Source organism: Podarcis gaigeae (assembly GCF_964106915.1).
Source record: "Podarcis gaigeae genome assembly, chromosome: 4".
NCBI classification, from domain to species: Eukaryota; Metazoa; Chordata; class Lepidosauria; order Squamata; family Lacertidae; genus Podarcis; species Podarcis gaigeae.
In genome coordinates this window covers 85669586-85694500 of record NC_139677.1, presented here as the reverse complement: position 1 = coordinate 85694500, position 24915 = coordinate 85669586, and the positions used below count along the sequence as shown (strand labels likewise).

The following is a 24915-nucleotide window of genomic DNA, read 5'->3' as shown; positions in this document are numbered from 1 at the left end:
GAAAATGGTGTTGATGCAGCAGCTGGGAAAATAACGGCACTGAACTTTCACACATTTAAATATGGGGACATATTTCTGCCCATTCCTTTAAAAGCACCACAGAAAACCCCCGAAAGGAAGGTTTCTCTGGATGTTTGATGGAAACATGTTGACAGGTGTCCATTCACCCAGCTGTCCAGAAGCAGGTCTCCCTGGCCGCCTTGCAAGCAAGGCACCGAGAAGTACACAGGCTAAGGTCTATTTTGCAACACTCCTGGAAGAAAAGAAATAGCAGGAGACGCTAGTCATTGCTTATCGTCTCCAAGCTGCAATAGGGATGAGAGCAGATCTTCCTCTCTCCCAGTCCCAAGTCTCTTGGCACTTGTAGTTGGCGGTGGCAACCACAGATAATGGCTGGCGGGGGAAGCCAAGTCATCATTTGTGGACCTCCTCCAGATGGTACCCTTCATAAGCTTTGTTCTGCAAGAATTAAGCGCCTACGTTAATAGCAGACAGAGAGAGTTGCCCACTTTGCTAGTGTAAATAATCCTGATGTACATGGATCAGTGGTCTGATTCTGCGTGAGACAGCTTCCTTTGTTCTTCCTAAGCAGGCATGGGATCACACTCTAGCAGTTTTAATATAATTTTTGAATGTATGTTTGATAACACCTTGTGCACAGTCTTTGCCTTTGACTAGGGTTATGGCTGGGTTTTTTATAGCTGTTTTGTTATCAGTATTTTTAGGAGCTACCGTATTTTTCGCCCTATAGGGACACACCGTCCCATAAGGCGCACCTAGTTTTTTGGGGGGGAAATAAAGGGGGGGATTTATTTTCCCCCCAGGCGTGGGGCTGGGGCGTGGGAAGCCCCCAACCCCACCCCCCAGAACAGGCAACTCTCCGCAAGCCATGGGAGCCCAATGCTGGGCTCCCGCGCCTTGCGCAGCGCGCCCAGCCTTCGGCATGCAGGCAACTCTCTGCAAGGTGCGGGAGCCCGGCGCAGGCTCCCACGGCTTGCGGAGATCTGCGCAAAGCCTGGAGAGGAGAGGGGTCGGTGCGCACCGACCCCTCTCGCTCTCCAGGCTTCAGCGAATGCTTGCATTCGCCCCATAGGACGCACACACATTTCCCCTTCATTTTTGGAGGGGGGAAGTGCGTCCTATGGGGCGAAAAATACGGTAATTTGAAACAGTAAGCAGTTGATTTCGAGCCATATAGAAAGATCTGAGGAATTCCTAAGCTAAATCTCAGTAAGGCATGTAGCAGCTTGTAGGTCTCTATGGACCAGTCTCCCAGGCGCTCTCCATGGTGCTGCTTCGCTATTCCTCTGCCTGAGTTATAAACTGTTAATGCAGGCATACACATAGGAGATATTGCTGGTTTGGCACCAGACCATCTCAATCAAATGAATATCAAAATACAGGAAGTCCCACTTCTTGTTTGTTTGTTTGTTTGTTTGTTTGTTTCCCAGTGCATATAAAAGTTTTGCTTACACTATACCGAAATCTTATTACCTAAAGGAGCGTTTCCACCCCATCGTTCAACCCAGACGCTGAAGTCCAGGTCCAAGGGCCTTCTGGCGGTTCCCTCACTGCGAGAAGTGAGGTTACAGGGAATCAGGCTGAGGGCCTTCTCGGTAGTGGTGCCCGCCCTGTGGAACGCCCTCCCATCAGATGTCAAGGAAATAAACAACTATCTGACTTTCAGAAGATATCTGAAGGCAGCCCTTTTTAGGAAAGTTTTTAATGTTTGATGTTTTAACCAGCCTTTAATATTCTGTTGGGAGCCACCCAGAGTGGCTGGGGAGGCCTGGCCAGATGGGTGGGGTATAAGTAATAAATTATTATTATTACTATTATTACTATTATTATTATTATGCCAGGCCTCGCTGGCTGCAGGAACTGGAGGGGAGAAACCCGGCTCCAGGCCTAGCCAGCTCCACTTGCATGATGAGAAGAGGGTATGACTGCACATGTTCTTGATTACGGTCTCATCCACACCATATATTTAAAGTACATCGTTTCCCCCAAAGAATCCTAGGAACCGTAGTTTGTTAAGGATGCTGGGGGTTGTAGCTCTGTGAGGAATAAACTACAGTTTCCAAGTGTGGATGTGACCTCTTAACTTGGGTAGACCAAAGCAAAGAAAATTTGGGGGTGGCAACAGAGTATAAAAACATCAAAGGGTCCTTTGGCATTTTAAAGACACACAAATTGATTTTGGCACAAGCTTCCATGGATTACAGACCACTTCAGCAGATGCATGAGATGTTATCCTGAGTTGCAGTTTCTTGGTTTGAGAGGCAGGGAGATGACATTGTAAACTGTGAGGTTAGTAGGAAAAGGGATGCAGAAAAGCAAAGGTAGTGATGGTTATGACATTAAAAGTGGTTGATAAAATGTTGATAACACAGACATCCCGGTAATTGGTAAACCAATTAGCACATGTTGTGTGGTTAACGAGTGATAATACATAAACAAGCAGATTGCATTTAAATGGGGTTAAATCCTTCACACAGGTAATGGAAAAAGTGAGTTGCACTGACTTCAGTCAAAATTGTTTGTGGTTGTTGCCTGACTGTTTGTGTGTATGCAAAAAGTATATTTGCCCTACTTTTTGGTCCAGAGACATTTAGAGAGGATTACAACTAAAAGCCATAAATAAAACCCATAATTGGTAACTTTTTAAAAAAGGAACATAAAATATTGTGTGTAACAACATTCGTGCTATGGGGGCAACTCTTGGAAACATTGTGTGCTGCAGTGGGATGTTTGGAGCCCGCAAGTATGGCAGAACAGGATTTTATCAGCAACGTTTTCTAAAAGAGAACAGACTGAGGTAATTTGTAGTTCTAGCTCTGTGTATGTATCTGGCTTATTTGTTTAGTTAAACAGTTTATATACTGTTTAGCATCTCAAGTCTCCAAACAGTGCAGAGTGAGGTTAAGAAGATGCAATAAAGATAAAAACAGTGGAAAGTGAAAACAGTTAAAAATAACTGTGAGATCAGAAAACTTAATTAAAAGGGCTGCTGATTTATTTATTTTTAATGACTTCACCAGGCACTGGAAGTTCAGCAGGGAGGGAGCTATTCTGATTTCAGCCCGGAGGGAGTTCCACAGAATTGGGCCCACAATACTGAACACTCTGCTCCTGGTGGATATGAACCAGGTAGTAAGCCACAGAGGACCTCTGACTCCCCTGAAGACCTCCATGATTATGTGAGGATATGCGGATTAAGATATCCTGAACCAAGTTGTTGATGGCCTTGCAAATTAATCCAAGAACTGTGAACCTGGCCAAGTAGCCTATGGGAAATTAGTACAAGCTTTTTGGCCAACTGAGTTATGTGCTGGCTCTACTCCATCCTCACCAACTGTGTGTGTGAGAGAGAAAGAGAGAGAGAAGAACTTACTATGACTACAGTCATACCTTGGATCCTGAAAACCTTGTGAGTTGAACGTTTTGGCTCCCAAACACCACAAACCCAGAAGTGAGTGTTCTGGTTTGCGAACGTTCCTTGGAACCCAAACGTCCAACGGGGCTTCTGCGGCTTCCGATTGGCTGCAGAAAGCTCCTGCAGCCAATCAAAAGTGGTGCCTTGGTTTCCGAATGTTGTGGAAGTCGAGCAGACTTCTGAAATGGATTCCAATTGACTTCCGTGGTACCACAGTATATTCAGGTAGAGCTTCCTTCCAATTAGTCCCAAGATCTGTACGGGTGGGGATCCAAGCCAAAACTATTTCGGACCATAACCCAATAAAAATGGAACTGAAAGGGCTGGAAGGAAGATCATACAGATGGAAAATGAAAGATTATCTGTTAGACGATCAAGAGATAGTAGAGAAAGCCCAAAAAAGGTTAAAGGAATACTTTGAGGACAATTTAGGCAAAGATACAAAACCAAAGGTAGTGTGGGATGCAGGCAAGGCGGTGATGCGGGGCTTTTTCATCCAACAGAGTGTAATTAAGAACAGAAAAAGAGAAAAAGGGAGAAAAGAGATTCTACAACAAATATGGGATAATGAACAAAAATTAATTAAAAACCCCAAAAATAAGAGAATAAAAGAGAACATTAAAGTTCTACAATCTCAATATGCAATGCTGATAAATAGGGAGATAGAATGGAAAGTTAAAAAACTAAGACAGAGGAGTTTCGAATATGCTAATAAATCAGGGAAGCTATTAGCTTGGCAACTCAAAAAGAGGAAGGAACAAAATACAATAAATAAAATTGTGGTGGAGGGAGAAGAGATAAACAAACCTAAAGAAATAAGGAAAGCCTTTTTGGATTTCTATAGAGGACTTTTTAGAAATACTGAAAAGAATAACCTGAGAAAAATAGAAAGATACCTAAAATATAAGAATATAAATAAGATCTCTACAGTGGAGAAAGAGAAACTGAGTGCCCTAATTGAGGTAGAAGAAATTAGAGCAATTATAAAAGATTTAAAAAAAGGGAAAGCCCCTGGCCCAGACGGGTTTACCGGCAGATACTATAAAGAGATGGAATTAGTTCTGCTGACCCCATTGCAAGAAGTAATGAACAATATCCTCAAAGAAAGAGAAATACCTGAGACATGGAAGGAGGCATTAATTACATTAATTCCCAAACAAGATGCAGATCTACAACAGATTAAAAATTTCAGACCGATTTCCTTATTAAACATAGATTATAAGATCTTTGCGGGAATCCTGGCAAGAAGACTAAAGGATATTTTGGTAGAAAGTATTCATAAAGACCAAGCGGGCTTCCTGCCGGGTAGGCACATGAAAGATAACATAAGGAATATAGTTAACATCATAGAATACTTAACAGACAGGTGTGACAAGCAAGGTCTGCTGCTGTTTGTGGACGCTGAGAAAGCGTTTGATAACGTGATTTGGGATTTTCTGTTGAAACAACTGGAATATATGGAAGTGGGCACTGAATTCTATAATGGGATAAAGGCAATTTACACCGAACAGAGGGCAAGGTTGATAATAAACAATGTGGAGGCTGCAGAAATGATAATAACAAAGGGAACAAGACAGGGATGCCCGTTGTCCCCACTGTTGTTTATAATGGTGCTAGAAGTCCTCCTAAATTCAATAAGAAAAAACAAAGGTATAAAAGGAGTAATGGTTGGGCAGAACGAATATAAAATCAGGGCATTTGCGGATGACTTGGTCGTAACAATGGAAGACCCAATAGACTCAATAAAAGAGGCACTTGAAGAATTTGACCAATTTGGAAAAGTGGCTGGCTTCAAATTAAATAAAAGGAAAACCAAAATATTAGTTAAGAATATGCAAAGCGATACAGTTGAAGAAGTACAAAGAGAAACCGAAATAGAGGTGACCAGGAAGGCAAAATATCTAGGAGTATGGGTAACGTCAAAAAACATAGATCTATTTAAAAATAACTATGAAACAGTATGGAAAGGAGTCAACAAAGATATTGAAACATGGGGCAGACTAAAACTGTCATTTTGGGGCAGAATAGCTACAATCAAAATGTCTGTACTTCCTAGATTATTGTTTTTGTTCCAAAATATCCCAAAGGTATCCAAAAGGTACAAAGATATTTAAAGACTGGCATAGGAAGATTTCTGAATTTATCTGGCAGGGCAAGAAACCAAGAATAAAATTTAAATTGCTGACTGATGTGAAGGAAAGGGGAGGTTTTGCCCTGCCAGATTTGAAGCTATATTACGAGGCGTCATGCCTATGCTGGGTAAAAACTTGGATAAAACTGCAAGACAAGGAAGTGCTAGACTTAGAGGGACACAACAACCGATTTGGGTGGCATGCCTATTTATGGCACGGGCGGAGGAAAGTGCATAAAGACTTTGGAAATCATATATTTAGGGGTCCACTGATTGAGGTATGGGAGAGGTATAAAGACATGCTAGAACCCAAAACTCCCCACTGGCTGTCTCCACTAGAAGTCATGAGTGCCAAAAAGATCAATATGAGGACTAACTGGGCTACTTACGAACAACTGTTAATTAAAGAAGAAGGAAAGTGGAAAATGAAGCCGTACGAAATGGTTAAGGACCAAGTCCATGACTGGCTGCATTATTTCCAGATCAATGACATGTTTAGGAAAGATACTAAAGATAAAGGATATGCCGATAAAAATTCCAGATTCCAAAATGAGATATTGAACAATAATATAAAAACCTTGTCTAAAATGTACAATCAGTTACTGGATTGGAATTTAATTGACGAGGAAGTTAAGTCAGTAATGACATACTGGGCAAGAGATTTAGGCCGTAACATCTACTTTGAAGAATGGGAAAAACTCTGGAAACACCATCTTAAGTTCACTGCCTGTGTGACATTGAAGGAAAACTTAATGAAAATGTTCTACCGTTGGTATATGACCCCTGTAAAACTAGCTAGGATGTATGGATCCTGTAATAAGTGCTGGAAGTGCAAGAAAAGGGAGGGGACCTTCTACCATATGTGGTGGGAGTGCCAGAAGGTTAAAGGGTTCTGGGAGAGTATATATAACGAAATGAAGAAAATTTTGAGATATACCTTTGTTAAAAAACCAGAGGCCTTTCTGTTGGGATTGGTAGGAAGGGAGATAAAGAGGGAAGATCACAAGCTGTTCCAGTACGCAACAACGGCAGCAAGAGTCTTATTGGCTAAAAACTGGAAATCAGAGGGTCTACCGACAATCGAGGATTGGAGATCAAAACTATTAGAATATGCGGAGATGGATAGGATGACAGGGAAAATCAGATATTTAAAGGATCAGAGGTTTACTAAAGATTGGGAAAATTTCACGAACTATCTGGAAGATCTAAGCGATGGACAGATAACTCTAGTGGGTTTTAAAGGAGCTCTGTAAAAAGTAAAGGGTACTGTCTAAAGAGAAACGGGAGAACTAGGATGAATAATGGCATTACAAACTAAGAACTGCGAAATTACAAAAAAGATTAGTATGGATGATTTGTGGAAAGGTTGAAGGAAGTCACATTTAAAAATCTGTGAAAGTAATAATTGAATCTGTATATTTTAATTTTGTATTTTGAATTATGTAAACTAATAAAAATTATGCATTGGAAAAAAAAAAGTTATGTGCTGGCTCTACTCCATCCTCACCAACTGTGTGTGAGAGAGAGAAAGAGAGAGAGAAGAACTTACTATGACTACAGTCATACCTTGGATCCTGAAAACCTTGTGAGTTGAACGTTTTGGCTCCCAAACACCACAAACCCAGAAGTGAGTGTTCTGGTTTGCGAACGTTCCTTGGAACCCAAACGTCCAACGGGGCTTCTGCGGCTTCCGATTGGCTGCAGAAAGCTCCTGCAGCCAATCAAAAGTGGTGCCTTGGTTTCCGAATGTTGTGGAAGTCGAGCAGACTTCTGAAATGGATTCCAATTGACTTCCGTGGTACCACAGTATATTCAGGTAGAGCTTCCTTCCAATGAATCTGTTCTGAACAAGTGATGACCCAGAACTCCATATGGCTGATCATGCAGTACTAGTTACACAACCACTATTTGGTGTGTGTTTTGCTGCTGTTTTTAAACTTTATCTTCCTTGCTCTTGGAAAGAGGATGAGGATAGTCTCCATCTCTGCATGATAGACAAAGCCATGGGATAAAGCCATCTTGGAGCTGGAGTTCCTGGCTGCTACTCCGACTGGCCTTGGTTGTTGTCCTGGCAACAGAGCTTTCACTGGCCTTCCTGGTCCTGCAGAGGCCTAGTTAGGACTCTGCCCCAGATCTAGGCTTGACTAGTTCCTACTATCTCCATTCCCCTCCCTCTGTTGCATTTTACTACAGCCTGCAAGTAGGACTCTGGAGGCTTCTTCTATTCATTATTCATTTCAACATTTCCTTTTTTGCTCTTCAGCTAAAAAAAGGCTCCCAGAGTAACTTACAGATCACTTTTTTTTAAGGCAGTCTGTGCCCATAGGCTTACCAGCTTAAAAAGACACCACACAAAAGTAAAATGGATTGGGAGGAAAGATGAGAATAAGCCAAGTCTTATGGCTTTTCCACACTTTGTCTCCACTCTTCAGAGCTGAGTCGGAGCAAACAGCCATTCGGGTTTTCCCCAGATTGACATTTGCTCTGGTTTAGAACTAAAGAACGGATTTTCCATGGGAAAGGAGCAGAGGAAAACTAGAGCGCCTGGGACAAGTGGAACTGTGAAGCAGCCCTTAGTTACAAGTTCTTCCAATGTCCAGCTTGATGTGGAAGCAATTTGAGGAGAGGGGATGCCAAAAATTGCTGGTCTCTTGGTGGTATGGATCTCTTCTTCCAATCTGGTGGAATGGCTGTGGCCAGTTGATGGAAGGAGGACTCTGGCTTCTCAGCAGAGCGAGAAGCTTCAGCATCCCTTCTCTTCCCTCCTCTGCTATAGCATCATGGAGTCTTGCTCTGTGGTGGAAATAAGGCAGCCACCTTCAATTTTGTTTGCCAAACACATTTTTATCCTCCTCCTTGTCTCAGGACACTAGGATGAGAAAACATGAGGTAAGGAAATACAGATAAAGAGGTAGAGATGATGATGACGATGATGATGATGATGATGATGATGATGATGATGATGATGATGATGATGATGGTGGTGGTTTACTTATACCTCGCCCATCTGGCCGGGCCTCCCCAGCCACTCTGAGCGGCTTCCAACAGGATACTAAAAACATAATGAAAGATGAAACATTAAAAACTTCCCTAAACAGGGCTGCCTTCAGATGTCTTCTAAAAGTCAGATAGTTGTTTACTTCCTTGATATCTGATGGGAGGGCATTCCACAGGGCGGGTGCCACTACCGAAAAGACCCTCTTCCTGGTTCCCTGTAATCTCACTTCTTGCAGTGAGGGAACCGCCAGAAGGCCCTTGGAGCTGGACCTCAGTGTCTGGGCAGAATGATAGGGGTGGAGATGCTGCTTCAGGTATACTGGGCCAAGGCCAATAAAGTAGGAAAGTGAGAGAGGCTGAGAGGCAAGCCAGTGATGTTCAGGTAAAGCAGGTATGGGAAGGAAGTCTTTGAGCCTCCAGATGTCACTGAACTACAACTCTCACCAACCCCAGCAAGTATTGCCAATGGGCATGGATGATGGTAGTTGTAGTTCAGCAACATTTGGAGGGACAGAAGTTCCTCACCTCTGCTCTATAAAGAGAAAAGTCAAGTAAGCCTCTTTTTCTAGTCATGTTTACCTCAGCTGATGGGGCCTTTCCTTTCACAAAGGTATGTCCGCAGGTGGGTGGGTTTGCATTCCTGCACTCTACCCACATATTCAGCCTCACACATGAATCTGGCATACTCAGATATGCTCATTTGAGTGTTTTTTTACTTAGATGGAAGGATTGTGGGAATGGACTTGGCGTGCAGGTTGTACTGTTAGTCATCCTGTGGCTTTTGTTAACATACCTGATTTCAGAGTGCCCAAAACAGGTTTCTTCTCTTAGAATCTGCTGTGAATGTTGGTTGTGGCATTTCTGAAAACCTGCATTGCACGTTGCCAAGCAGTTTTTTTGGTGCCTGCTGATCTCTCGATGTATGTAGCAGCTCTCATATGTAGTCTGCTCACATCTAGAGAAATAAATCATTGAGGCAGCTGCATCATGAGGACAATCCGCAGAGTATGTAATGTTTTTGAACGACTTTGCTCTGCTATGAACTCCAGTTGCCATAGTGCCTTTCCATATCTAAACAGATGGATAAACAGACAAATCACTCATCTCTGTATCTGAGAATCTGGCTACTACTTAGTACAATATTGAGGGAAACAAAGAAACATGCAGAAGAAGGTCATCTGAGAAAGGTAGCCCGTTCTTCATAATACCCAGGGCAGGTTTTTAGCAGACTCCTTCACTGACAATCTTATATAAAGCTTGTAAAAGCCATTGGATCTGGTCATATCTGCATATTCATTTACTCTGAAATTTATAAGAGGTTTCTGAAAGCAGGGAAGCTCCTGCTTTCTATCTGAAGCATAAGTGAAGCTAATCGGAGTGTCATAATGAATGTGTGCGGTTCAGCAAACTTTATTACACCAGTCCTTAGCAGCGAAAATGATTGCCTTCTCTGTCGCTTCCTGTTTAAGCCTAAAGCTTGGCTTTCCTAGAGCTGTGTTCATAATGTCTGTGGGTGGATGAAAGAGTTGTGTCAAGGCACATTATATGTTGTGAGCCATTCCTTCACCTTTATATTTTGACAGCCCCAATCTGCAGCAAGGGACCCAACTAACTGTGGACTTTGCTCACACAGCTGCCATCGCTTGGAGGAGTAGTGGCTCACTCTCTTGGGGCAAGAAGAAGCTATACTACTGATTTGTGTGAAAGGGGTGTACGGGAGTGTTAGCGGAGGGGTAGTACCTCTGGTAGGGAGACACATACTTCCGGGGTTGTTTGTCCACTTTTGGTCCCCACCCTGCACTCAGCTCTCACCTGTGGCTCCTAGAACAGGCATAGGCAAACTCCGGGCCTCCAGATGTTTGGGACTACAATTCCCATCATCCCTAGCTAACAGGACCAGTAGTCAGGGATGATGGGAATTGTAGTCCCAAACATCGGGGGGGCGGAGTTTGCCTATGCCTGTTCTAGAAGCTGTCAGCATGTGACAGCAACCACACCCCGGGAACGGCTTCAACTGGCTGGCCAAACTTGGTAAGGGTAGCCAATGGGTCTCAAATGTGAGTTAAGGACTTTCCCTGCATGCAAAGACAGGCTCTGGCAGATTAAGATCAATAATGGGTCCAATGGTCTAAAGGTGGTTTGTGCACATGCTGTAGAGGGAATTGAGTGGCAGATGGGGCTCATCAGCCTGGGAAAGTAGCTCATCTAGGAGAAGGAAAACTCTGGTCCTAAACCTCTTCTGCCTTGTGGGCTATCTTAGGGAGAAGAAAAGGCTAACGATGAAACCCTACAGATGTGGTCGCTAAGTGGAGTCCCTAAGATGGTTGGATGGCGTCTTGTACACCTCCTTCCAGCAACTCCTGCAGCCAAGCTGAGTTTGTGCTGGAGAGGGAAAGTGCTGGGTCAAGGGCTGACCCACTTTCTAATTTCTTAAAAATATTAAGTCCTCTTTCCGAAAACGCCATGCCATGTTAAAACGCTTCTTCTTTTCTTTTCTTTTAAAAAAGGCATTAATTTATGATCTTAGTGGAATTAGGAAAGTCAGCTCATCTTAAAGTGTAATCCATTTCATGAATAGTGTGCTTTCATTGCAGGATTTCTACAAGCAAGAATTATTTTTTATAAAACAAAAAAGATTCCATACTTTTAACTCTCCATTCTTGTTCCTAAAGAAGATCTCCAATGTCATAAGTTTAAGATGGACGAGTAGTGTGTCATTTAAAGGTACCCACCAAATGAATATTATCTTACTTTAGATATCTGGCTATAATATAGTGCTTTCTAAGTAGTATCCACTGTGAGCTGTGTTCTGTAATAGCTTTTTTTGTCCTGCAGAAACAATGTGATATATCTTACTGGCTCCACTTTGACTGATGTTGGTACTTAAGATAAGCTGATCGGACAATGCAGGCTCCCAGATATGGCATCTGGGCCGCTGTTCTTCTTCTCCACTTCTGCTCTGCCATGGTTTGGCTTAGCATATTATCTGTACCTGGTTTATCTCTTCTTGACAAACTATGAGCCTACAGACTTTGGCTACAGCTCGTGGTTTGTGTAAAGCAAGACAGACCATGAACCTGAGTTTGAATTTGCTACACCAAACCCATGGCTCAGTTCAAAGCAACAAAGCAGGGGTTCAGACCTGTTCTTTTCAGGGTTTGGGTGCATAAGATGAACTCTGTCAGGCAACTGAACCAAGCAGGATTGAACTCACACATCAGCTCATGTGACGGGGGTTCAGTCCTGCTATCTATAGGAGAAGCAGCCACATCTCTACCTGCCCCATGCCTGGTGCCACATGGGAAGTCCTGACGGGCCAAATATGGACTGCACGCCACAGGTTACCCAGCCCTGGACCAGGTGTCCAGTGTACCTCTGATCAGTGCAATCTTCATTGTGCTGGTATCTATGACACACCACCATCTGCAGGCAGGACTGGGTGCTGTGTCAGCCAAGTTGTAGGCCATCAGGAGTAGAATTGACATAGGGTGGTTGTGTGTATTGTGTACTATGCTGTTACTTGTTGGTTTAAGAACAGTTCCTGTTTGGTGGCTCTCTTGGCTTCAGCTGAAACTACATCAAGTGTGCACTTTGTACAAGGTCCTTGACATTTCCTGAGGGGCACCATTTTCTTCTGCCAACCTAAGAGGCTAAAATTCATTCCAGACCCTACGGACTGAAGCTCTTGATTAGAAGCTCTAATGAACTGCATCCAAACCGACTTAGCATTCAGGCCCTTCAGCCCTTTTCACATAGACTAGTCCTTTTCTGAAGCTCACACGTTCTTGCCGTTTTCCAGTGCACTCTGCTCTCATCATCCATTCTCATTTCTCAACATTCCACTCCCTCCACTTCACCTTCTCTCAGAACAGGTTTATACTGAGCATGTGCGGGCCACGCTCTTATGAAATCCCGCTGAGTATCATTAGCATCAGCAACGGCTTTTTAATAAAAGCTACAAAATGTTTACGCTTTGTTAGAGGAAAGCACGTTCCAGGTGTTCCTGTTGACATGTCACAACAACCCATTTCTGCAAACACACCGTACAAATGGAGAAATGTTTCCGGGAAAAGCCACCTCAAACACACACTTCCTGTCAATCTGCAGAAGTCTCTCACCAAACGGTTGTTTAGAATAAGTATTTTCTTAACCTTTCTACCCTAAGTTCAGGATTGATCACCCTCAAACTTACCTCTCATGCGGTGCCAAATTTCAAATCGGCCCATTGAACCATTTTCTAACTATAAACTGTAGTACCTCCTCCTGTGCTACAGGAGTAGTACTCCTGTAATACAGATGGTTGGATAGTGTTCTCGAAGCTACAAACATGAGTTTGACCAAACTGCGGGAGGCAGTGGAAGACAGAAGTGCCTGGCATGTTCTGGTCCATGGGGTCATGAAGAGTAGGACACAACTAAACGACTAAACAACAACAACAACCTCCTCCTGCCCCCCACCCCAATTTCTTATAGCAGTGGGGTGTGAATCACCCTAGTTGTACAACTGCAGCAGCATGCCTTTTGTCTGAGAATGGCTGGCAGGCTCTCGTTTACTAAGAGGAACCTTAATTCTTTTGTTTTTGAACATCCTTACTCCTGACAGTAGGCCCCAGTAGTATGGTGTGTGTTAGACATCTTCTTAAAGATAACTTTGAATAATGGAACTCTTTCAGGGGGACTTTGCTTCACCTCAGGACCTTTCCTTGAGTTCTCACTCTAAGGATTCTTTTGACAGAATGCTTGTCCAGGTTTGCCTGTACTTCTATTGCAAATGCTTATGGCGCTGCCTGAAATTCGTGGCGAGGAAACTGACGGGACGCTGCGAGTTGCAAAGGATCTGCTACAGCACAAAGCCTGGCGCTGGCAGAACTATGAAAATCGGTAAGTGGTTTTGAAACCATTGCTCTGGTATTGAATGTTGTTCTGTGTCGTAATTGCTGTGTGTATGAGAGAGAGAGATTACACTGAAGTATAGCTTTAAAATTAGCTTAGGTTTCAACTTGCATTTTAAACTGTAGCCTCGAGCAGAATGTCAACATACCCAGTCAATTGCTAACACATTTTATGTTACTGAACCAATATAGCTTGCATTTTCGTTTGTATCAGTATGAGAACCTTCTTCACTATTTGTGGGGATTTGGCTACACATTATTATAACTGCATAAGAAAAGAGGAAAGTTGGGAAGGAGAGAATAACAAAGGTTTGTGATAGTATTTTCATTGTTGGCTGTGTTGTTGAAAATGCAAAAAGTCTAATAGAAGTTAAAGTTTTAAAAATGTTTTCTTGACAGAATCATCATTGAGAAGTTCAAAAAACAAGGTAAGTAAATGTTTGTATTTTTGTCTCCATGTTTGGCCGATTGTATTAGCAGCTTACACAGGCTTACAAGCAAGAAAACCTGCTTGCCAACATACGAAGCCACATTAGGCCATTCATGCAGCCTTGCATTTAACAACTTGCCTGGTTGCCGGAGGCAACTAGGAGTACCTTGCAGGCGAGTGCATTGAATTCCATCTAGGCAAGTGAGCAGGCTGGGGGAGGAGGAGCTAATATTTGTATTGTTCCCTCCTCTACCAACCTGCTTGGCTTCCATGCGGGCTGCAGAGTGCTCAACAAGACCCAAAGTCAGCTGGTTGTCAGGTCTTGAGAAGCCCCTTTCAAAACTCTTATCAGGCACAGCACTCTGAAAGCGACTAAGCAACACTCAACCACCAACTGATTGTTGGGTCTTGCTAAGCCCTGTTCAAAGCACTGTCTGTGAGCATCATTGAGAGACTAATTGGCAGAATGTTTTGTACGCTGAAAAGTGGTATAAAATTCAGGAGAACATTAGTCAGTCTTTATTCAAGCATATGTTAGCGAGATATCATACAGAATAATCTACTCAGATTCTAAGACCATCAAAGAATATTGCTAAGCTTTGTACCTCAGTTTCTAAAATGCCAGGCATTTTGCAACTTTCCACATTTTTCCTCCCAACACCCTTTTGAGTTAGGACACTGCTCAGGTCGGGAGATAATTTTGTATCTTTCATATTTTAATGCAGACATATAAAATTTGCGTTTCCCGAACCAATATTTGAACCAAACACAACTCTCCTTCAAAACTCATACTTCTCCAAATTTGCAATGCAGGCCCAAAAATGCTTTGAGTAGTTAAAGCAATGTACAAAAATGCATTCTTTCATGGGAAAATTGTGGGAATGCAATGGTGCTTGTATTGGGAGAGAGATGTGTGCAGTAATGCATGCCAATTTCCAAGCAGACTTTTATTTTGTAAAAAAATTACAAACATGAGTAAACCTACTTTAAGACTGCAGAAATGAGAATTGGAAGGAAACGGAAATGGAAAGATTGACTTTCCTCTACAACTCTCTACTTACCTCATTTAGCAGATGGAAGGAGAGACTGAGGAACCGTGACTTGTCCAAGGCACTTATTGACCCGGTGCCAATTTACTTACTAATTTGGTTTATTTCATGAGATTTATACATCCCTCAATTGCAAAAACAAACAAACAAACCTCAGTGCAGTTTGCGGAAAAGTAGACTTGGTGGGGGAGGGATGAGGTGTACATATTGATACAGTTGACCATGTTCAGTATGACGCATGCATACAAAGAAGCCTAGATCTGTGGCGCCACCACTGCTGGAGGGCACCACATTGGCTGTGATACTTCTCACAAAGTTGCATTCTGTTGTTTCTGTAGTGCTTCACTTCCTGTGGTAGTGACCAATGTGCGTTAATTTTTTTTTCCCCAGTTGCTCCAGAATTCAGTCAGTGTTCATCCAGATGCTATTGAAAAAACTATAGATGCCATCATGGAACTGAAGAGGATTAATCCAGATGTAAACCCGCAGTAAGTTCGTGTGAATGGAGTGGGATGGCAAAAGTTATATGCTTAAATGATTGTGTTCTTCATCTCTTTGGGGGGGGGGTCTGTCTTCCCACATAAGTTCACAGTATTGTGTGATTTGATACTTTAGTTGTGCCCGCTGATGATCACTGGTGACTTTTGGTCTGGTTTCATTTTCTGTCTGTTCAGCCCTTTCATGTCTACGGTACAACTAGATCTGGAGGCAAAGCACCACCTGTAACAACCACATTATTAAACACGACGTTGCAGCTTCTTGAACCATGGCTTGTAAAAGGTGGAAATGAGCCAGTATGTAAACGTATATACACACAGGCCAGACACAGACACTGACACCCAGATTTCTGACCATGCTTTAGTCACCTGAGCCACATCATCCCAAATTTCCAGCATATATCCATGATGTGAGGCTGTGGTCTAAACCACTGAGCTTCTTGGGCATGCTGATCGGAAGGTCAGCAGTTCGAATCCCCATGACGGGGTGAGCTCCCATTGCTCTGTCCCAGCTCCTGCCAACCTAGCAGCTCAAAAGCATGCCAGTGCAAGTAGATAAATAGGTACCGCTGTGGCAGGAAGGTAAATTGTGTTTCCGTGCACTCTGGCACTCGTCATGGTCCTCCGTGCACCAGTAGCGGTTTAGTCATGCTGGACACATGACCTGGAAAACTGTCTGTGGACAAACACCGACTCCCTCGGCCTGAAAGCAAGATGAGCACCGCAACCCCATAGTTGCTTAACCGTCCAGGGGTCCTTTACCTTTTTACCTTGCTACAAAACTACTCCTGTTCCTAGGTTGTGTGTGAAGTTCTCCTTCAGCCTACGTTCTCACCGGCCATCTTTATGTTGCCTGTGTCATTTCTTCATGTTCACAGGGATGGTGAACATGCACATTTTTTGTATTTACAATCTCAGCCCAGACTACCACCACCCAAAATAGTGCCCTACTCAGGGCTTCACTTATTATAAAGATGATTGGTATCTGTTTCCAATACCAGGCCCGACTCCTAGATTATGTGAAGAAAAGTGCGCTCTGCACATGCTCAGAAGCATTTTCCTCATCATTAAACTATTACTGTTTACCTTCCCTAGAATTAAGGATCCAGGTTTCTAGAGCATATGGTGTGGGTTTTTCCCCCATGTAGACCTGAGCCACAACTGTGGGGCAGCATTTGTCCCCCTTCTACACACAAGAATCCACACCAGGTTTTCCATTGCCACTTGGCAGAGAGCAAATCAGGTCTGTTGGAAGTGAAGGCTTATGGGAGAGGAGCAAAGAGCATAGTTGTCAAAGGGAGCTTTGAAAATGATGTGACCTTGGGGGAAGCGATGTCATTAGTCTCTTTCGCTTTTCTCCCTGCGGTGGGCATCACCTGTGGCAAAGCTTCTCGGCTATCAGTGCAGGCATCGCAACATAGGTTCAGAATTGCTGTTCCATTGCCTCAATGAGCATACCTTTTCACATTCATGAATGGTGGAAAGAATAAAAGTGTAGCTGCACGCTGAGGTACTGTCAATCATGCAAAGCTAAATTACTGAGCGTAGTGTTCTTACCGTTTGTCATCTTTTCACTCTAGGCTAGGTGTCTCTCTGCAGGCCTGCCTCCTACAGATTGTAGGGTACAGGAATTTGATTGCAGAGGTTGAAAAACTGCGTAGAGAGCCCTATGATTCTGAGGATCCCCAGCATGAAGAAATGCTTCTGAAGGTAAGCCGTGGAGGCGCACTTCCAAAGAGCTGTTTACATTCCGAGAGACTGTTAACTGAAACCAGTCTCTGCAAAAGGCTTGACCGCACAATTGTCTGTACTGAGAACAGCTTGTTACCTCCAATTTATTTATTAGCATGATCTAGGCTAAGCATAGAGGGACACGGATGGCGCTGTGGGTTAAACCACAGAGCCTAGGACTTGCCAATCAGAAGGTCGGCGGTTCGAATCCCCGCGATGGGGTGAACTCCCGTTTCTCAGTCCCAGCTCCTGCCAACCTAGCGGTTCGAAAGCACATCAAGTGCAAGTAGATAAATAGGTACTGCTCCAGCGGGAACGTAACTGGCGTTTCCGTGCACTGCTCTGGTTTGCCAGAAGCGGCTTAGTCATGCTGGCCACATGACCCGGAAGCTGTACGCCGGCTCCCTCGGCCAATAAAGCGAGATGAGCGCCGCAACCCCAGAGTCAGTCATGACTGGACCTAATGGTCAGGGGTCCCTTTACCTTTTAGGCTAAGCATGGGTAACCTTTTCTTTTGTCGAGGACCACATTCCCGCTGAATTAATCTGCCAGGGGACACATGCCCTTGGGTAGATTTTGAGACAAAAATGTTCTGGAGAAGCTAACTCAGAATAAAGACTCTCCTGTTCAGAATATAGGCTCATTTCTGTGTTTACTTCTCTCCTCTCCTGCTTCTGATTCTGCACTTCTCTCTGCCACAGACTCCCCCCACTCACTAAGCCCTTTTACCTCTTCAGCTTCCGATATCTCCTCCTGGTCTCCTCCCTCTGACCACTTACCATCACACCACCACCAATCCCCTGGCCCTGAGCCTTCTTCCCTTGGGGGCTCCCCAGTTGTTTCCTCCTCCTCCCCCCTCCTCTGCATCCAACCAGTCCATGACACAGATGCACCTCACCCAAGGCAGGTGTTTCATAAATGGGGAGCTACCACCGAGATGGTCCTGCCACAGGTCAGGGCCAGCTGTGCAGCCTCCAGGGGTGGCATCACCAACAAGGCTTCTCCTGATGAGCCCACATGCCATTGTTGGGAAGGCAAAACAGGGCAGAGCAACAAATATAATTTGTTACCTTGACACATTTGGCTAGTTTCTGCGCACACTCTCACACCCCTCTCTATGCTCCATCCAGACAAGCAAAGGCCTTATCAAGGACACTTTCCACCCTTGCAAAAACATAATTGGTGTGAAGCAGGGCCAATGAGGATGTGGCCCGGAGACAGACTTCGGTGGGCCGGATTTGGTTCCCCTTGTCCCAGGTTTCCTACATCTCCTGTAGGGGATGTGCGGGTAAAGTGATGCAGGCTGTCTGAGACCTGCTATCAGGTTTTCTGATACAGTGGTACCTCGGGTTAAGTACTTAATTCGTTCCAGAGGTCCGTTCTTAACCTGAAACTGTACTAACCTGAAGCCAATGGGGCTTCCTGCTGCTGCTGCTGCGCCGCCGGAGCACAATTTCTGTTCTTATCCTGAAGCAAAGTTCTTAACCCAAGGTACTATTTCTGGGTTAGCGGAGTCTGTAACCTGAAGCGTATGTAACCTGAGGTACCACTGTACTGTTTACTTTTAAAACAGCCATAGGGAAGAGGAGTGTTGGAGGATGAAGGTGTTAAATCTTTCTTTTCCTCAGAATGAGGGAATGACAGGAACGAAATCTGTGATGGGCCAAAGGAGAGGGGAAAGTATTGGGGTTTGGGTGTCCTGTCAGCAGAGACTATTTGGCCAGAGGTGGTAAGGGAGGCAGTTAGTGGGGGACAGTAGTAGCTAGACGGAGGTGACAAGCAACACAAGCAGGGGCACAGTCCATAGTAAAGGATAATAGTAAAGAATAAGGTTTTAATATTACTAATATTACTAATACTAAATATTACTAAAGTCACCGCTTCATTTCTTGCTGCGCATCTCTTAGGGCAGCATGAATTTTTACTTGGGGGTAGGGCTGTGAAGCGGAGGGGTCCTGAATCTGCTCTTCTTCCTGAAAGCACTTGTATATGTCGCTTTTATTTCCTTGTTTGTTTGTGTCCTACATGGGACGCGGGTGGCGCTGTGGGTAAAAGCCTCAGCACCTAGGGCTTGCTGATCGAAAGGTCGGCAGTTCGAATCCCCGCGGCGGGGTGCGCTCCCGTTGCTTGGTCCCAGCGCCTGACGTTCGAAAGCACGTCAAGGTGCAAGTAGATAAATAGGGACCGCTTACTAGCGGGAAGGTAAATGGCGTTTCCGTGTGCGGCTCTGGCTTGCCAGAGCAGCGATGTCACGCTGGCCACGTGACCCGGAAGTGTCTCCGGACAGCGCTGGCCCCTGGCCTCTTAAGTGAGATGGGCGCACAACCCCAGAGTCTGTCAAGACTGGCCCATACGGGCAGGGGTGCCTTTACCTTTACCTTTTGTTTGTGCCCTTGTGAAATTGGCTTAAGGGGGGGGGGGAATCTCTCAAGCCTTGGAGAATCAAGAAGGCTAATCGCCTCAGTGCTTTGAAACTGCACTGAGATTTGCAACCAAATAAACTTGAGGGTTCCTTTCCCCCCCCCCCACACTTATGCAGAGGCAGTGAATATGCCCAGTGAGCCCTTGTCAATGTTTTTACACCATTTCTACATTAGGCCAAAAGATGGTGGTGGGGGTGGTTTTTTCCAGCAGGCAGTATTTCAAATGTCTGCTATGTCTAAGGAATACTTCTTCCCCAATCTGTATTTGCTCCAGGCTCCTCCGAATGCTGTGCATAACAATGAAGGCAAAATCCCATAGAGAACTACTAGTTTCAGAAATGTCAATCCATTGAAGGTCTGAGTTGTAACATACCTGTGATTTTCCCCCTCCCCCTCCCCCTCCTGTAGCTATGGAAATGCTTGAAACCTGATTTCCCATTGGAAGCCAGGATTTCCAAGCAGTGGTGTGAAATTGGTTTCCAAGGCGATGATCCTAAAACAGATTTCAGAGGAATGGGCCTCCTGGGGCTGTATAACTTATTGTAAGTATATTTCTGTTTCTCTTAAAGGTTGAACCTAAAGGTATAAATTATCCTCCTGCTTATATGTTTCAGGCTTTGTTAAGGCAATTGTCATTCTAGATAGCTTGTAGGTTCCTACCACAGTTGCTGCAATTTTTCATCCCTCTTGATGAGAAGTAATTTCTTTTTCTTTTCTAGGAACAATTTGTTTCACATTCTCCACAACCCAGTTATATCCAGTGCTTCATGAGCAGACATTCTGCATGCCCAGCAATTGGGCTTTCCTTCTCCTCATGGGTGGCTCTGTGTTCTAAATCACAGAACATAGGGCTTGCCGATCAGAAGGTCGGCGGGGTGAGCTCCCGTTGCTTGGTCCCTGCTCCTGCCAACCTAGCAGATTGAAAGCATGCCCAAAAGTGCAAGTAGATAAATAGATACCGCTCCGGCGGGAAGGTAAACAACATTTCCGTGCGCTGCTCTGGTTCGCCAGAAGCGGCTTAGTCATGCTGGCCACATGACCCAGAAGCTGTACGCCGGCTCCCTCGGCCAATAAAGCGAGATGAGCACCACAACCCCAGAATCGTCCGCTGGATCTAACAGTCAGGGGTCCCTTTACCTTTCTCCTCACCCATCCCAAAATCTGTTCCAGAGGTTGCCCTGATCCTGTATATTTAAAAACAATATTCATTGAGGCATCCAGTTTTTAAGAAAGCAGTTCAATTTCTGTCTCTCATCACTCTTTTTTTCTCTCTCACATAGCTGGTTAATTTTGCCATTGATCTGTGGACCCCCCCCCCCCATAATTTCTCAGAAAATGCGCTCACTGATGGAGCTTTTCTTAGTCCCTAGCATGCGTGAATGCATTCATTTAGATCATTTTTAATAGGAGTCTATTGCACACATTGCAATATGTAAGATAAAGAGTGTAGCAGCACATGGCAGCTTCACAGCCACAGAAAGAAGACCGACTGTCTTGCTTAAGCGTACAGATTACATATTCTTTATTATTGGTCATGGACCCAAACAGAACAAAACAAAACCAACATCTGTACAGGTAGAATATCATAGCATACAAAATACCTGAAAGTGGGTTGTAAAACGTAAATGACATAAAATATCAGGACTATCTGAAACATGTTTAAAGTAAGGTGCATGATATGATGACTTAAAGTATAGATGTTAAGAGTCAGTTGAAAAGCTCCCACCCCCCAAAAAACATGTTTGCCAAACCTGGTTCATATTGTACATTTTAAATGTACAAACCAGGTATCTGCGTATAGTTTGAGGAAATGTACCTACAGATGTTTGGAGCGATGTTGTAAAACTCGGAAATGTGTTTTTCTCCTCCAGATATTTTGCTGAATGTGATGCTGCTGCAGCTCAGCAAATCCTCTCTGACTCCCTTCAACCAAAATACAGGTAACATTTTGAAGCTGGAAATAGCAGCCACCTCGAATAAATAAATCCTATTTGTAATAATTCAGCATCTCTTTTACTGTTAACATAAAAGATTGTCTGTGTTTCTCGAACTGTTACTTAAGATTAGAGATATAAAATGCCTCATTTCCATGTGTTCTACAGTCTGATTTTACTGTTAAATACATAAAATTTAATCCAAGTTTATATTGATTTTTAAGCTATTTATTTTTCCTTTCCCTTTCGCCCCCATCTTTCACAATGAAGGGAAGTCACTAAAGAGGAGCTCAGGTATTTTTTTTTCCTTTTGCCTTTTATAATCCTTTCAAATTAAGTTTTGAAGCAGAAAAATATATATTCTAGGACAGCCTTCGCCAACCTGGTGCCCTCCAGATGTTTCAGACTTCCATCAGCCCTAGCCAGAGCATGCTGATGTGTGGGCTATGTAGAAAAAAGGCCCCATTGATTCCAGAATATAATAATGTCTATGCAGAGCCTTAGCGGGGAGACAAGGCAAAGGGCAAAGACTTTCTCTCTGCTTTCCACCCGAAGACTAGATCAGGCATAGGCAAACTCTGGCCCTCCAGATGTTTGGGACTACAATTCCCATCATCCCTGACCACTGGTTCTGTTAGCTGGGGGTGATGGGAATTGTAGTCCCAAACATCTGGAGGGCCAGAGTTTGCCTATGCCTGGACTAGATGTATCAGGATTAAGTTACAGGAGGGTAGATCTCGTCTGAGCACTGGGTGAAACCTTTGGACATTAAGAGCAATATGACAACTGGACCAATGAGGCAGAAGGGTGGTGGGCTTTTCCTTCCTTGGGGGTCTTCAAGTAGAGGCAAGGACAGCCACCTCTTAAGAATGTATCTGTGGAATTCCTCCATTAGGCAGAGGGTTGAACAAGTTGACCTCCTGGACCAGCTCTACCAGCAACAAATAGGTTGTCCTTCTTATAGGACCGTGGTATATTTTTCACGCATGGGACACTTCAAAGTACCTTTCTGACTGGCTGACCTTACTATGAAAAAGGGAGAACACATGATCAAAGCATAATTGAATCTCTGGATGTCACTGTTGCAAAGTGCTTCAATGGCCACATGCTTAGATGATTTCAAAATAGGGTAAGGTAACATTATGGAGGATAAGCTAGCAATAGCTACTAGTAGTCACAGTGGCCCAATAGAACCTTCAGGTTGGCCTTTCTTTTTCAGTTGCTGGTCAACAATAGCGAGAAAGGACTATAAGGGCCATGCAGCAGGCTGAGATGTGTGCATTCTGTAGCATGTCACTGATGCAATAATAACACATTAGTGGTGTATTTATACTGAGTCATCCACACACAGTTCTGCTTTATCAGTTGTTCTGCAGTGCTTTCCAAATGTCACAGCATTATTGCTGTCCTGTGCACTATAGCACAACAGAAGCAGGACAAAGCAACAACAACCCTGGAAATACTATGACATAAAAGGTTTTATGCACTGATTGGAAACAGAGCAGGATGCCCACCCTGTAATCTTTGCAGGTCAAACAATATTGAAAGTGGAGTTGCACATAGCTAGCATGAGCATAAATAATCAAGAATACACAGTAAAAAGGATTTTTATGATTCTATGATTTATGTAGGGTCTCTCTGTATATATCACTATTATGCCTTGCTTCTGAGCTTCCCAAAAGCATCTAGTTAGTCGCTTTTGGAAATACAGAACTGAACTAGATCAGTCTGGCCTGATCCTGCAAGGCTCTTTTTATGTTACTGTTTTCAATGTAATTGAGTAGTCTTGTCTTAAAGCAACAAAACCAAATGTTGCTATCTTAAATTTGAAAGGAAAAAAAAGTTGCTTAAAAACCAACAGCAAGCACCAGGGGAAAGCACAGAAAAGCGTTACATTATCTAATGCCAGATATCACCTCTGTTATTTCCTGTGGAATAGGGAGTCCAAGGGCACAGTAATTATACGTGAATCCCTCACATGCAATTTCATCAGCCACACACCCAGCCAGCCAGAAGAAGCGCTTATGCCTCCTGAAGGGCTTATGCCTTCAAACAGACAGTGGCTGAGGGCAGTTCCAGATGTGATATTTTTCAGTGCAGTGATAATTTCTACACCGCAGCTTCTAGACATGTTTGATAGCAGCAGGAGAATTTATGACACTTAGGGTATTCCCCCCCCAAAGGGGTTATTCGGTAAGATGAATGACACTGATCCAGGTGCCCAAAGTGCAGCGCTCTGACCATTATGCCATACTGTCTGTCGCTGTGTGGAAGATTAATAGATTACCTCTATTAACAGATGCTTAAGACAACACTGCACTCCATGAAGCTGAGTCAGTACAGAAGCATCTTTATTTTTAGAATATTCACCTAGCAATGCCAAGCAACAACAAATACACCACAAGCTATTGGTGTTTTCAATGTGCTCTTTTTTTCTTTCCTTTTTAAGTGCCATTTCTTCCAGTCTAGTTTAAACACCGTTTCCTTGAAGATTCATTAGTTTTATATAATCTGGGGGAGGAGAAGGAGAGAGAGAAGTGAGGGTTGTATATGTTTTCCCTTGAAGAATGCAATCCTCTTTTTCACTTCTTAGTTCTTTAAATAGGCCAAAGTAGAAAGGCAAGCCTCAAAAATCACACAGAAGTCCAAACCTGGACTAAAGAAAATAAATAAATTCAGCACAGAGGGGAAAGAAAATGGTTGCTAAAGGCGTAGGCTTTGATGACAAAATAGATTTAGAATTCAGGACTGTGTGTATTACTGCGTTTCTGCACTGTTACATAAAACCATATTCCATTTTCTGTGTGGCAAAGTTGTGGTGCGGCAAATCCCCCTGTCATTCTTTGTGTGCATGTCTGTGCATGCAGTTTTCCAATAAAAAGCATCTACCAGACCCAGAAATAATTTTAGAGACACGTATCTTCTAGAGTGCCTTTTTGTTGCTGTTGAGATGTTGTTGGTGGTAATGAAAAATATAATGTGTTGATATTTGATTAATCTGTGAAGTGGGATTCGTGCTTTGGGGTGGGGTGGGGCTTTAATTATTGCTGTCAGGTGTGTTTTGTACTGTTTGGTGCTTTCTAGTGTGTCTGAAAAAAATATACACAGCCCCTGCTGTGGCAGCTGTAATAGCAAAAGCATCAAAGAAAGAGGAAAACTCCAAGGCCGTGTATTAGCCAAAATGATGGTAATGCCATTTCTATGCTTTGCAAGTGTGCTAGGTAAATAATACACTCATAAACCATATCTACATAGGTATTTAATTAAAATATTATGCCTGACCTTAGGCTTTCTAGGTGAAGACCTGTATTAAGAAGTAGCATGTGTAGTGCCTTTTGAGGAACTGATCACACTCTTGATGAAGAACAGGAGATGGAATCAGTCTGTTGTTGCTCA

The 24915-nt window shown here is 43.6% G+C and overlaps 1 protein-coding gene across 10 annotated transcripts in view; it reads left to right on the top strand.

Moving 5' to 3' along the window:
- The window catches only part of ELMOD1 (ELMO domain containing 1), a 54286-nt gene that overhangs the window by 18278 nt on the left and 11093 nt on the right, over positions 1 to 24915 (top strand). For 2 of the 10 annotated variants that reach the window (XM_083737221.1, XM_083737217.1), the window contains exons 3-10: positions 11237 to 11288; positions 13299 to 13444; positions 13855 to 13883; positions 15325 to 15422; positions 17012 to 17141; positions 19994 to 20127; positions 21457 to 21525; positions 21790 to 21813. In XM_083737221.1, the coding sequence (XP_083593347.1) occupies positions 13300 to 13444; positions 13855 to 13883; positions 15325 to 15422; positions 17012 to 17141; positions 19994 to 20127; positions 21457 to 21525; positions 21790 to 21813 (629 nt within the window). In that variant the 5' untranslated portion in view covers positions 11237 to 11288; position 13299. Of the gene's footprint in view, positions 1 to 11158; positions 11289 to 13298; positions 13445 to 13854; positions 13884 to 15324; positions 15423 to 17011; positions 17142 to 19993; positions 20128 to 21456; positions 21526 to 21789; positions 21814 to 24915 lie in introns of all 10 variants that reach the window. The other 8 variants (XM_083737220.1, XM_083737216.1, XM_083737222.1 and 5 more) reach the window with 5 other exon arrangements.